The sequence below is a fragment of the Plasmodium brasilianum genome, chromosome 12 (genome assembly GCF_023973825.1).
Source record: "Plasmodium brasilianum strain Bolivian I chromosome 12, whole genome shotgun sequence".
NCBI lineage: Eukaryota > Apicomplexa > Aconoidasida > Haemosporida > Plasmodiidae > Plasmodium > Plasmodium brasilianum.
In genome coordinates this window covers 1,679,773-1,694,427 of record NC_090125.1, presented here as the reverse complement: position 1 = coordinate 1,694,427, position 14,655 = coordinate 1,679,773, and the positions used below count along the sequence as shown (strand labels likewise).

Sequence of the window (14,655 nt, the reverse complement as noted above, 5' to 3'; positions counted from 1 at the left end):
ACCAACGTGTGATGGGTAGTCATGTAGTCTTTTTCGAGTCGATAAATGCATATGAATTAAAAAAGTACAGTGTAAGTGAAGTACTGTTCAGAACACTTTTAGAAATAACAAAGGTTAACATGGAAGGACTGTACAATGAAAGCAATTTTTTGAACAGAGGATGGATTGATAGTACTAAATGGAAGGAATTAACAAGTGACAGGTGCAAATTAATTCTAGGGTTTATAAAATATTGTGAATCATGTAATAACAATACCAATGATTGCAATTTTGTTGGAAATGATAAGCTTAGTGAAGATTGTGTGGAAGGAGAAGATAATTTTCTAAATATATTAAAATGTAATAACATAGAAAAAATGAACAAGTACTTATGTAAAAATAAATTAATTTGCTTTGTTCATTATCGGCTAACACCTGACTACTATCCCTATGAAAAAAATATAATTTGCTATTTATATGAGATTCAAATAGTTTACGATTACACTAAATTAGGCCTTGGGAAATATTTAATAAGTATGCTAGAAAACCTATGTAAACATATTAAGTTGAAGAAAATCATTTGTACAGTTTTGAAAAATAACATCAATGCTGTATCATTTTATAAAAATAAATGTTCGTTCGAAATTGATGATAGTTCCCCTGATAATTTCCCTTCGGATAACTCAAAGCCTTGTCCATACGAAATTTTAAAAAAAGAAATTCAATTATAATTAATATGGGGATGAGAACAAACGATCGCTTTATTTCCTCTATGAGAACGGCACTATCTGCTTTTCCCCCCTGGAGAAAATTTGTCTCCACATAGTATAATATAATTTATTCATTTTTGCTATACTTTATTTCGAATTCATTTTGTTGAATTCTAATTTTATATATTTAATTGTATTGTATTACACTTCAGTATACTTTGCTCAACTATACTTTTTTTTTTTTCTTTTTTGTTTTGTATTACTTTTTTCATTTTACTGCGCTACGATTTTTTTTTTTTTTTCATTTCATTTCGCTTAATTTTTATTTCGTTTTTTATTTAAATTTTAACTGTCTTCTTAGAACTATTTTTTTTATCTAATTAAACTTTATTTAATTAATAAAAAAAAAAAAAAAAAAAAAAAATTCCATTAAAGATGGAGTTGAAATTACTGCTAAAGGTCCATCCACAAATATGACTATCGCAGTTTTAATTATTCCTCTTTAATATGTGCACATGTGCGTGCATACATACACATACGTATAATATATTTATGTATATGTGCATGTAAATGCATCGACCTAATTTGAGTTATAAAAAAGGAATAAGCCTATTAACACATTGTAACATGTAACACGTTGAAAATACACATAAGTATAAAAATAATATGTACTGCTATTCCTTTTTTTTATAAAATTCCAATTTTGTTAGCAACTTCCAAAGCATCATGTTCCTTTGACAAGCGAACGTACGCCTTCTTATCTCCGTTCAGTCTGAAAAATTGATACACGCATAACACACACAAATGTATATATATATATGTGTGAACATAACTACGTACGTACGTATGTAAGCAGGTACCTATGTATATACACATATGTACATGCGCACGGTTGCCCGTTTTAAAGGGGCCTGTGCCTTGGTATACATGAACTGTTAACAATTTACGACTATTTCCGTTCCTCTGCTTTTTTTCCTATACAGTAGTCTATTCTGCTGTACTTCTCTGTACTCTATACTCCACTCCATTGCACTCTCGAATTCTTACTTTTTTTTTTTTTTTTTTTTTTTTTTTAAGCACCTACCTGTTAAGCACATTCACCTTATCGCAAGTAATTCCGAACAAGCTGCTCACTGATTTCTTAATTTTTCTCTTATCCGCTCTTTTGTCACATATGAACACTAATGTATTTATTTCTTCAATTTTTTTCATAGCTTTTTCGGATGTTAAGGGGTATTTTATTATTCCATATTTATCCAACGTCTTTCTATAACAGGACTTGACAATTTTGGGGCATTTGGGATTTCTTGGGAGTTTCAGGGTTCTCGGCCTTCACAGGAAAAATGGATAAGTAATCATTAACGATTATGTCTCAACATGATTAATGCCATGATGATTGATAATTGATGAATGATAAACGACCATGCAGCGTGCGGAGGGATATACACAAGATAGGCACTTGCGAAAGACACTCACTTCAAGCAGGACACATGCAGCACATACATACAACTACATACATAAAAGAAACTACAAAAAAAGACAAGAAACATTCATCAACTTAACAACAACAATGTAACAACTCGTGTTTCTTATTTGCCCCTTCCCATAAAAACAAAACAAAAAAAAAAAAAAAAAATATATTAACTACATTTCATGTAATAAACAAAAATTAACGAATGTATATAACCTTTTATAACGGATGGATGTTTTTATTTTTTTCTTCTTAATGTTTTTATCAGCGCCTTTCATTTTTTTTAATTTGTTTTTATGGTCCACATTTTTATCTAACGTTTTCTTAACCTTGCTTTTATCAGTAACCTTTTGTTTTCCGATATTTTTCTTCTTATCATTCTTTTTCATGTCCTTGTCATTATTATTTATAACCTTTGGTTTGTTTTTCGCGTTTTTTGCGTTTTTTGCATTTTTCGCGTTTTTTGCATTTTTCGCGTCTTTCGCGTTTTTCGCATCTTTCGCGTTTTTCTCATTTTTCATATTTTTCATATTTTTCTCTTTTTTCACGTTTTTCTTGGTCTTATCCTCAGCCTTTTTTTTTTCAACAGCGTTTTCTACAAAGAGAGGGGGTGAAGGAAAAACGAACGGACGGTGTGTTAGTGCGCTTGTGCACAAATGTATGTACTGTACAGCATTGAGTCGGCCTCTTTACATTAGAACGAATTATCGTTTAGATGGACTTAATTTTGACGAAAACGTTCTTCCGTCACTCGCATGTTAATTCTCACTTTTACTTTCTCCTTATTTTTTCATTTATCTCATTTTTTTCATTTATCTCATTTTTTTCATTTTTCTCATTTATCTCATTTTTCTCATTTTTCTTATTTATCTCATTTTTTTCATTTATCTCATTTTTTCCATTTATCTCATTTTTCTCATTTTTCTCATTTTTTTCATTTATCTCATTATTCTTTTTTTAGCTTTTTTATCTTTCCTCACTTTTTTCGTTGGTCCCTTCCACCATTTTTACGTTAATGAATAAATCGAAAAACTGTTCAGAAAAATATTATTTTCTTATGTTCAAAATTGTCGTTTCAAAATTAAAAAAAGTTCTTTGCTTTATCTTTGTTTTAATTTACGTATACACATATATATGTACCTATGTACATATGTATTATAGGCATATATATGTATAAGAATGATATACAAAAACGTAGAGTTCCTTTTGAATTGAAAAAGCGTACAGTAGTAATTTTAACGATGAGATCGCTCCTTCGACGTTAATAAAATGCACATGGCATTAAAAATAAAGTATAACTTGATAAAAAAATTTACAAAATTTTTTTTCTGATTTGAATTGTTTTTTATGCATTTATTTCGTTGACAGTACACCCAGTTCAGTATTTTTTTTTACTGTATTTTTAGTACGCCCAATATGTTTCTATCACTACATATATAATATATATATGTATATATGCATATGTATATATGCATATGTATATATATGTATATATATGCATATGTATATATATGCATATGCACGTATATAGGTACATAAGTTTATACTTACATTTTTGTAATACACGTATATATATATATATATTTATATTTATTTATTTATTTTATTTTTTTTTTTAAATTCAAACAAAAAAGCGCTTGATAAAGTTCATGAAAACTATGCTGCTCTGTTTTACTTATTTTATGAGCAATAGCTGAATGGGATGGAAATAAAAAGTTGCAAAATTGCAATTACATTGGATTGCTATTAACATGATTTTTACTAGTGCATGAGTTTATATGTATATATATACATTTACTACAAATACATATGTACGTGCGTATATATATATATATATATATATATATATATATATATATATATATATATATATTATATATATATTTATATGTATATATATTTATATGTATATATATTTATATGTATATATATTTATATGTATATATATTTATATGTATATATATTTATATGTATATATATTTATATGTATATATATTTATATGTAAATAAAATAAACACATACTTGTCATGACTTACCGCTTGCAGTTTTTATATTTTCTTGTATAGATTAATTTTTGGTTTAGGCAAATTTTTTTTTTCTTTGAAAAGTGGGTAGAGGGGTTTTTCACCGAAACAGGGATCGACAGATAACGAAAAAAAAATATACGTGCATACATAATACGCATATAAATAATACATATAAAAATAATATATATATAAATAATACATGCATACATAATTCATATATATACTTATACATACATATGTAATGTATATATATATATATATATATATTTGTTTATTTACTTTTATGCATAATAAAATTTATTATGTGATATATGCATATTTTCCCTTTTTTTTTTTTTTTTTTTTTTTTTTTTTTGATAATTCTAAAAGTTTATAAAGTATATGTACCATTTTTTTTTTTAGTATATCTCGTTTACTTTAGCATAATACGATACCCATTCATATGTAACACATCATACAGTACACACATGTTATACTTACGTACGTGAGTCCATATATACATACTCGCATAGGCATATTCTTATGTACCCTTTGCCACTATGGTATGTATTAATTTTTTATATTTTTAATAGCACTCTTTTGTTATTATATGTTTTAAACCATTTTTCTGCTGTTATTGCATATATGTATGTATATGTGTATATTTATATATGTATATATATGTGTATATTTATATATGTATATATATGTGTATATTTATATATGTGTATATATTTGTTTGATTGATATCTTTTTGAAGTGCCATACGCTAATTTGTTCTTTTTCTTTCATGTTTTGTTTTAATGTGCAATCTCGCTATTTTACCATTTCACTACTTTGTGTTGGCATAAAACAAAAAAAAAAATAAATAAATAAATAAAATAAAAAGAGGTGGGTAGGAAACAATGCTACTAGAAGGAAATGGTAATTTTCGAAATAACAACTTCGTTATCCCCCTTTTGTAGCTATATAAGAAATGACAAAATATATACACATGTGTATATATGTGCAATCCTTTTTTGGAATTAACGTTACACACTTAAAATTTTTTTTTTTTTTTTTTTTTTTTTTTTTGTGGTACAATTTTTATAGCAAAGCAAGTTTATTTTGTGTGCTACTATTCTTTTGTGTTTTTAAAATTTGTATACCCGAAAAATACTTATAAAAAAAAAAAAAAATTTCAAAAATTTTGAATTTTATATGATATTTGTTGCAAAACAAGGTAATAATATGCAAGTGGAGTTACATAAACAAATATGTGCATATGTATATACATATATATATATAAATATAAATATAAATATACGTACTTGTAGATATACGTATATATAAATGAACATATGTGTAGATATATGTATATATAAATGAACATATGTGTAGATATACGTATATATAAATGAACATATGTGTAGATATATGTATATATAAATGAACATATGTGTAGATATACGTATATATAAATGAACATATGTGTAGATATATGTATATATAAATGAACATATGTGTAGATATACGTATATATAAATGAACATATGTGTTGATATACGTATATAAACCTAAGGGACAGTGAAACGAAATAAAAAGATAAGTCCAAATGTAATGAAATAAATTGAAATAAATATAAAGTAGGATCCGTGAAATGTACCGCTCGCTCTATATATTTTTTTTTATTTTTTTCATACAGATATAAAACTAAAACGAATAAATTGTGTTGATGGGTATATATGTACATATAGCTGTATTATTATTATTATTATTATTTTTTTTTTTTTTTTTTTTTTCCTTCCTGTATAATTGTATTTGTATATATCTTAGAGATAAAATATTTTTAGAAGATTTGCAAAACGTTACGCAGAGTTAGGCAGCATGCTGTTTTTGTACCTCACACATGTGTACACAAGTATGTACAACAGTGTAGACTCAGATACAAACAGTTACTTAGATTCGTGCAAATATAATCAATACAAAATTTAGTATTCATCTAGTTCCATTTTCCGTTCTACCAGACATGAAAATGACGACGCAGATATAAAGACTAACAGCCAGATAACTTTTCGCCTTAGGAATAATACTTGCTCAACCGACGAAAATGATATCAATTCTTTTTATTTTTTTTTTTATGTATTTATTTTTTTAATTTATTTTGAATAAAGGGTAAATTTTTATATCGTAAGGTGATACACTTTTATATATATTTTTTTTTTTTTTTTTTTTTTTTTTTTTTTTTTTTTTTCTTTTTTTTTTTTTTTTTTTTTTTTTTTTTTTTTTATTTTACTCTTATTGCTCCGAATCTTATTGTTCCGTACTGTGCTGTGCGAATTTGTAATTTTCCAGTTCAGCAGGTTTCATTCATTTCTCTTGTGCCTTCGTCAACTTGCTACCCCTCCCCACCCCCGTGATAAATATAAAAGAGGAAGAAGGGGGAAATAAAATAAAAAAGGAAAAAAAGTGGAAGAAAAGGCGGAAGAAAAAGCGGAAAAAAAAGCGGAAGAAAAAGCGGAAAAAAAAGCGGAAGAAAAAGCGGAAAAAAAAGCGGAAGAAAAAGCGGAAAAAATAGCGGAAAAAATAGCGGAAAAATTAGTAAAATAAAGTGAGACATCGCGGAAAAAACAGTGAAATTAAGTGGGGAAATTAGCTAAATTAATCGGGAAAGATAGCGAAATAAAGCGGAGAAGTCGAGTAGTAACGAATTGCGCATACCATCGTAAGTTGCACACCTCATCACTGTTATAGCAAAAATAAAGATTACACAAAAGGAATAAAAGAACAAAGAAACAAAGATGAATGTTCATTTTATCAGGAAAAAAAAACAGCCTTTTTTTTTTTTTTTTTTTTTTTTTTGTTAATCTTTTTTATATTAGTTCATTTTTTAATACAAGTAGAATGCAAAATTGAGGAAGTGGAAAATAAGGAGACGGAAAATTTATACAAATATAAATTATATGGTGATATAGATGAATATGCATATTATTTTATAGATATAGATGTAGGAACACCAAAACAAAGAATATCTTTAATACTTGACACAGGCTCGTCATCTTTGAGTTTCCCATGTTCAGGATGTAAGGACTGTGGTATACATATGGAAAATCCATTTAATTTGAATCATTCAAAAACATCATCCATTTTATACTGTGATAAAGTTGAATGTCCATTTAAATTAAATTGTGTTAAAGGAAGATGTGAATATCTACAATCCTATTGTGAAGGTTCTCAAATTAGTGGGTTCTATTTTTCAGATATAGTTACTGTACCATCTTACAACAATAAGAGTATATCCTTTAAAAAATATATGGGATGCCATATGCATGAAGAGAGTTTATTTTTATATCAGCAAGCTACAGGAGTGTTAGGATTAAGTCTAACTAAACCGAATGGAGTACCTACTTTTATTAATTTATTATTTCAAAATGCACTAAATGTAAAAATAATGTTTGCTATATGTATATCTGAGTACGGGGGGGAGCTCATTGTGGGGGGATATGAAAAAAATTATATTATGAAAGAGGGCGCACAGAGGACCAACTATCGGGGCAAGCGTGCTAACGGTGTAAACAGTGGTAGTAGTGCCAGGAAAGGGGAGGGAGAAGAGCAGTTGACTTCTCCTTCAAACTCGAAGCAACATGAAGAGACTGAAACGGTTAAGGGAACACTTAAGGATATAGAAAAAATAATATGGGAGAATGTAACAAGAAAATATTATTATTATATAAGAATACGAGGATTAGAATTCTATGGTATAGATCTTCTGAATGATGAAAAAGGAATTGAAATGTTAGTGGACTCCGGTAGTACATTTACACATATCCCTGAAGATATATATAATAGATTAAATTATTACTTAGATATATTATGTATACAAGATATGAACAATGCATTTGATATTAATAAGAGATTACGAATGACAAATGAATCTTTTGAAAACCCACTAGTTTATTTTGATAATTTTAAATTAGCTTTAAAAAATATTATAGCAAAAGAAAATATGTGTGTGAAAATTGTTGATGGCGTTCAATGCTGGAAATATATTGATGATTTACCAGATATATATATAACGATATCAGATAATAAAAAATTATTGTGGAAGTCAGATTCATATCTATATAAGAAAGAGAACTTTTGGTGTAAAGGTATAGAGAAACAAGTAAATAATAAGCCTATATTAGGATTAACATTTTTTAAAAATAAACAAGTAATATTTGATATTAAAAATAATAAAATTGGCTTCGTTGAATCGAATTGCCCTACTCATGCAACTAATACAAGACCAAGAACATATAATGAATATAATAAAAAAGAAAATATGTTTTTAAAAATCTCTTTTTTTAATTTATATAGTTTATGGATTGTGTTCGCATTAACAGTACTTCTTTCCATTATATTTTATATTAAAAAATTGTATTATATGGACTATTTTTATACCCCTTTGCATTATGAGACGAAATTATCTGAGGATTCCAAAGTGCAGCTGAGTTAGGGGTGGGGACCTAAGGACTCATGCCAAGAGTTAATTCCTTTCAAAGTGAATAGAAGCAGAGGCGAGAAGTAACATACATATATATGTATGTATATGTATATATTAAAAAAGAGGTAGATTGATTAGGAAAAAGAATCTAGTCATTGTAATGAGTCAAGTTTAACATGTAGAATACCTATATGTAAAATATCCCCATTTATACACACGTCGACATGCAGGAAATTAAAACGCAATAATTATGTAGTTATTATGAAATAATCAATACAGTGCATTTCTCTATATTTGCGCAAGTGTGTTATTTTATGTGTACGTGGTCGTACGAAAATTAATAAATTTAGGCTATTGTAATTACAATTGCTACATAATGTTTATGTTAATACTGCTACCTTTTTGATTGTTTTGCTATTTTTAAGAAAAAAAAAAAAAAAAAAATATATATATATATATATATATAAATACCATAATTCTAACACTTTTGTTTTATTTCATTTTGTCCCATTCCATTATGCTTCATCCACATCCTTTGTATGTTGTGCTTTATTATGCTATGTTTTTTTTTTTTTTTTTTTTTTTTTTTGAATTTGGCTATTTTGTAATTGCCCAAATTAGGTATATATCATGCATGTTAATTTTTAGTATATCAAGTGAAACACCATTCACTTTTTTAAAAAAAATTTAAAAATTAGGCGTTCGCATGGGTACATATATACATATGTATATGTGTGTATGTATATATGTACTGTACATGTATTTATATATATATATATATATATATATATATTTACTCTATACACATCAATGCATGTATAATCCTTTTCACCCTTGAAAACAATGCAATACATATCTTAAAACCTTGAATCAATTTTTTTGCAAATATAATTTTGAATTTAACTGCAAAAGGGAAAAAACATAATAATAAATATAAACATGGTTATATAAAAAAAGTTTTACTCTCATACGCAGTTTGGGGTCTTTGAGGTTTCTTTCATAATAATAAATTTGGCTGAACATGCAGTTAAGTAAGTCATCTTGGTCCGTTAAGAAAAATGAAAATATTCAAATTGTTGGTGAAAACCTACCTGCTTTGCGATAAGCGGAATAATCCTCTTACCAATGTACATGTACATATACACATAAATGTATGCAGAATGTACGCGTAAGCATCCATTTGTTCTTATCTCATTATATTTCAAAGGCGTATTTTTTTCTGCATAGCATACTACCGTTTCGTCATTCCTGTGCTTATTTTTTTTTTAAAGCATTTATAGTTATTCCTTAAAAATTTGTAAGCAGTTTACACAACTTTGGGGCAGTATTATTTATTTTTAAATATACATATTTTTTTTTTTTTTTTTTTTTTTAAATTGGGTAGGTTTTAGAACTATGATCAATGATTACATGGGTATACTAAATAGAAAGGCTTTTTAAAAATGAATAACTGTACGCAGGAATAGATTAAAATTTGAGGAAAAAAATTTAAAAAAAAAAAAAAAAAAAACATACAAATATGTATACACGTATATGTACATATATGTATTCATATCTATATATATATGTATTCATATCTATATATATATGTATTCATATCTATATATATTTGTATTTATATGTATATATATTTGTATTTATATGTATATATATATATGTATTTATATGTATACATTTACCTTTTCATACGTAAGGCAGTTGTACAGTGAGATTACTATATGCAAAAAATTCCCCAATCATTTGTTGGCATAAAAAAGTATGAAATTCAAATGGTAGCAATGAATAACGTAAAGTTAAAATGATATATTATGTAGAAAGTAAAAAAACGAAATTGCTTTTTTTTTTTTTTTTTTTTTTTTTTTTTTACACATATCTCACTAAGCTGCACATAAGTCATTCGCATACTTTTCTGCATGTATGTATGATCTCTTATTTAAGGTGGCCTATGAAGAAATACAAAAATTAATGAAGGCTTCATTTAATTTTTTGCGACAACCTATTGTTACACTGAAAATGTTATATGGGAATATGTGCATGAACATACATACGTACATATTTATGTACTTGTAAAGGTGCATATGAACGTATGTACATACTCTCATATGAATTCACCTATAAATGCACGTAAAAATGTACATAAAAATGCACATTTAAATACGCATACAAATACGAATACAAATACGAATACAAATACGAATACAAATACAAATACAAATACACATACAAATACAAATACATATATGCATACAAATACGCATACACATACAAATACAAATACATATATGCATACATATACGCATACATATACGCACCCATATACATATTTATATATGCACGTACAGTCGTACGCATGCGTATATATTTAATCTTCTTCCACCGTAAGATATGAAACTGACGAGCCCTTTTTGGTTTCATTTCTTCCTTTTATTTTATGTGTCAAGCCTAGGGAGTATCTACTTGAACAAAAATATCTCATTAAATGAGAAAAACGTTTTAATATATGATTGTTATAAGAGAGCTAAGAAAAATGTAGGGAATATATTTAACAACAGCTACAGGGGGCGGACCAATTTATTTCATGGAAAGAAAAAGGATGTTGACCAGTTTTCAAATATTAAATCTTCGTCCAATTTTACAAATTTGGGGTATTGGATGAATCCCATAAAGTATAGAAAAAGCAAGAGAAATAGGAATAATTATCACTACATAGGGAGTAGCAACCACTACGTAGGAAGCAGCTACTACCACCTAGGCAGCAGCAAGCACTACAGCAACTTCCCTATGGGAGAGGGGGAAAAAACTTGCTTCTGGAACAGTAAGAAGCATAAGTATAAGCATGCGCTTTATGCAGAAAATTATAAAATAAATTTAACGGACAAACCAATAATTGAAGATGTACCCAGAAATGTAAAAGGAAGAATAAATGAATGGATTAAAGAATTCGATGAAGATAATACTTTAGGTTTTTTCCCCATATTGTTAGAAGAAATGTCAAATGAGCCTTCCCCACTTCAAATAGGCTTTGAGGATTATATGCAATTTAATGGAGAGCATGTAGAGGAAATATTTAAAAGCATGACAAGAGAAATTAGTATGAATGGGGAAGAAAAAAAAAAAAAAATTTTTGGAATGTGTTTTTTTAATCATAAAACAGGAGTATTAGCTCCTTTAGCTGTATATGCTGAAATAAAGGATGTAACAAAAGTAGGTAACAATTTAGCTGTTAAAGGATTAGTAAGAGGACGTATTATAATTGATGAAATAATTAGCCAAGAACCATGTATTTTGGGTAAAATATCACCTATAGAAGATAAAAAAGGATTATTAGATCCAGAAGAGAGCTTAAAAATTCTTGATGAAGTTATTAGAATACATTCTCAATGTTCAACTATGGAATCACAACTTATGGAACAACTTGACCAATCTTTTGCATCTATGAATATAAAATTAAGAAATGATTTAAAAGAATCTATTGATGCAAAATTAGAAAAATTTCAAATTGACCCATCAGATATAGAACAAAGACAAGCTTTTATTCAAATTGCTTCATTTGCTGCATTCGATTTTCATCTTATGATTGTTGATAGATATGACGCATTAATGCTTCAAAATTCGGAGGACAGACTTAGACTAGTTAGGGATAAAATTAGACAAAAACAAAAACAGCTAGCTATTATTAAAAATACGCCTAAAGAAAAGTTACAAGAAATACTAGAACAAGTCCAAAATCTGAAAAACCAAAATTTGCCTATGCCAAATTACCCTAAACCTTGAGACCTGGGGCTGCTTACAAGTCAGGGAAAAGCGGGGAGGGTAGGAAAGGCAAAATTTTTAGCCTCATTTCGGCCATGCGGTAAGGGGGGAGATGGAAAAGGGTACTCCGTTGTCATCTCCGTTTCTGTTCAGTCGTTATAGTTGCGCATACAGGTATGTATAGATGGATATTTATTTGTGTGTATGTGTACATGGATGTACGTGGATGTTCGCGCTTAGGGAAGTTTTATACTACGCTTTGTGCATATTTCCCCCTTTGAGTAAAAGAGTTGGAGATATATACTATCGGTTTAGAGGAAAACATTTTTAACATTCAGCTTTTTTGGAAAAAAAAGAAATAGACGCATGAAAATATATTAACATTTTCTTTTTTTTGTTTTATAATAAGTGTTGTTTTTCTATTTTATTTTGTGTTCCTTAAATGGGGTCTTTAGCACACTACATTCTATTTACGTTTATGTTTACGTTTATGTTTACGTTTATGTTTACGTTTATGTTTACGTTTATGTTTACGTTTATGTTTACGTTTATGTTTACGTTTATGTTTACGTTTACGTTTATGTTTATGTTTACGTTTATGTTTACGTTTATGTTTACGTTTATGTTTACGTTTATGTTTACGTTTATGTTTACGTTTATGTTTACGTTTATGTTTACGTTTATGTTTACGTTTATGTTTACGTTTATGTTTACGTTTATGTTTACGTTTATGTTTACGTTTATGTTTATGTTTACGTTTATGTTTACTTTTATGTCTATGTTATGTTTCATTCATTTTTTGTTATTAATCGCCCATCATTTTGCTTTATTTTGCCTTTAGTTCGCTTCGTTTTATTTCGCGCCATCATATTTTTTTTAAGTTTTAATTTGTCTAACCGTAAGCGTGTGCATAACCTCCACAAAAGAACACGTAAAATTACGTATTTGATGCAAACGTAGGTCTATCTAATATCACTTATTCATTTTTTAAATGTTCTTCAAAAGTTTTGCGTTCTTAGCTGATATCATAAATGCATATGCTAAAAAAATAGAGAGAAATTGTGGTTAATAATTTTTTTAAAAAAGCAATAAAATGGGGGTTTTTAACAACTGATTAGGTGTTACAATTGGGGAAAATCACAAATGAAACATGTACTTCTAAGGCAACGATTGTAAATGAGGAGACACTTAAATATTTAAATATAACCCTTAAAACTTCAGTGTTCCTGTTAAACTTCTTTTTTTTTTTTTTTTAAGACAATTATGAAAGACAGAACTTAAAAATGAAACATACTTCTTTTCCATGAATATATTTTCACCTATTATATTTGTGTACAATAATTTTATTATATATGATTTTGCTTTATTACACTACCTATTTTGAATAGTTCTTTGTCTTATCATGTTTTTCTTTAGTTTCTCTTTTTTTTTGTGCTAATTAAACGGTATGAAAGTACTATGTCTTTCATTTTATACACGGATAATGGAAAATGTTACAGATTAGAAACCTACGTGTGCATCGAGGAATATGTAAATCTATTTCTTTATAGGAAAAAAAAAAAAAAAACATGAGCAAATCAGAAAATTTTGTGGAAAAAACATGAACATATCAGGAAAAGTTGAAAAATAAACATGAACACAACAGGAAATAAGGAAACATAAAATGAACTACAATATACATATAAAAAGAATAATAGATTCGGACAGTGGCACACACAAAAATTCGCGGATACGTTCAAAGTTAGATTGCACCTATACACATACATAACAGTACAATAAATTTTTCTTTACATTAAAATTGTTTAATTCCTAAATATTATATTTTTGAAAAATGTATATTTAGTCTTAAACGAAAGAAAATAAAATTACAAAAAATTTCCTACAATCTGGTAATTAAAAATATATTTTTTTTATTTATTGTAAAATTTTTAAATTACGCGTCTTTTCAATATTTGTAAAGTTGTTTAGAATTCGTTAAATATACTTGTACACATAATGCTATTTTGCTTTTTTTTTTTTTTTTCCTTCTTTCTACACATATATATATATATATATATATCGCACCAGTACTGCATGCCCCTCCTACTGATGAAACAAAAAAGGATTTTAGGATAAAAATAAAAATAAAATGAAAAAAAAGTACTCAAGCTTGTTTGGTTTTTTCTACAGGAATAAGGAAGTGACACGTGTATATATACATAAAGATATATATATATATATATATATATAATATATATTTATTTGTTTATTTATTTACTTAATTATTTATA

General features: G+C 27.2%; 5 protein-coding genes across 5 annotated transcripts in view; 3 read left to right on the top strand and 2 right to left on the bottom strand.

The window, feature by feature from the left end:
* MKS88_004340 (N-acetyltransferase) overlaps positions 1-710 on the top strand; it is a gene marked incomplete at both ends in the record, with an annotated part of 1,050 nt that extends 340 nt beyond the window's left edge. Inside the window, one exon of the mRNA XM_067217509.1 lies at positions 1-710. This exon is cut by the window's left edge and continues 340 nt beyond it. Coding sequence (XP_067071930.1) covers positions 1-710 — 710 coding nt within the window.
* A 666-nt stretch (positions 711-1,376) lies between these two features.
* MKS88_004339 (60S ribosomal protein L23) lies at positions 1,377-3,165 on the bottom strand (the record flags this gene model as incomplete). Its single annotated transcript, XM_067217508.1, has 4 exons — positions 1,377-1,461; positions 1,774-2,019; positions 2,377-2,755; positions 3,141-3,165. The coding sequence occupies 4 exons, from the start codon at positions 3,163-3,165 to the stop codon at positions 1,377-1,379; spliced, it is 735 nt and encodes a 244-aa protein (XP_067071929.1).
* A 2,868-nt stretch (positions 3,166-6,033) lies between these two features.
* On the top strand, positions 6,034-8,644 carry MKS88_004338 (plasmepsin V; the record flags this gene model as incomplete). The annotated part of the gene is made up of 3 exons (XM_067217507.1): positions 6,034-6,113; positions 6,623-6,747; positions 7,029-8,644. The coding sequence occupies 3 exons, from the start codon at positions 6,034-6,036 to the stop codon at positions 8,642-8,644; spliced, it is 1,821 nt and encodes a 606-aa protein (XP_067071928.1).
* A 2,373-nt stretch (positions 8,645-11,017) lies between these two features.
* MKS88_004337 (uncharacterized protein) lies at positions 11,018-12,406 on the top strand (the record flags this gene model as incomplete). The annotated part of the gene is made up of 1 exon (XM_067217506.1): positions 11,018-12,406. The coding sequence occupies one exon, from the start codon at positions 11,018-11,020 to the stop codon at positions 12,404-12,406; it is 1,389 nt and encodes a 462-aa protein (XP_067071927.1).
* Positions 12,407-12,844: 438 nt separating this feature from the next.
* On the bottom strand, positions 12,845-13,177 carry MKS88_004336 (uncharacterized protein; the record flags this gene model as incomplete). The annotated part of the gene is made up of 1 exon (XM_067217505.1): positions 12,845-13,177. The coding sequence occupies one exon, from the start codon at positions 13,175-13,177 to the stop codon at positions 12,845-12,847; it is 333 nt and encodes a 110-aa protein (XP_067071926.1).
* Between the last annotated feature and the right edge of the window lie 1,478 nt (positions 13,178-14,655).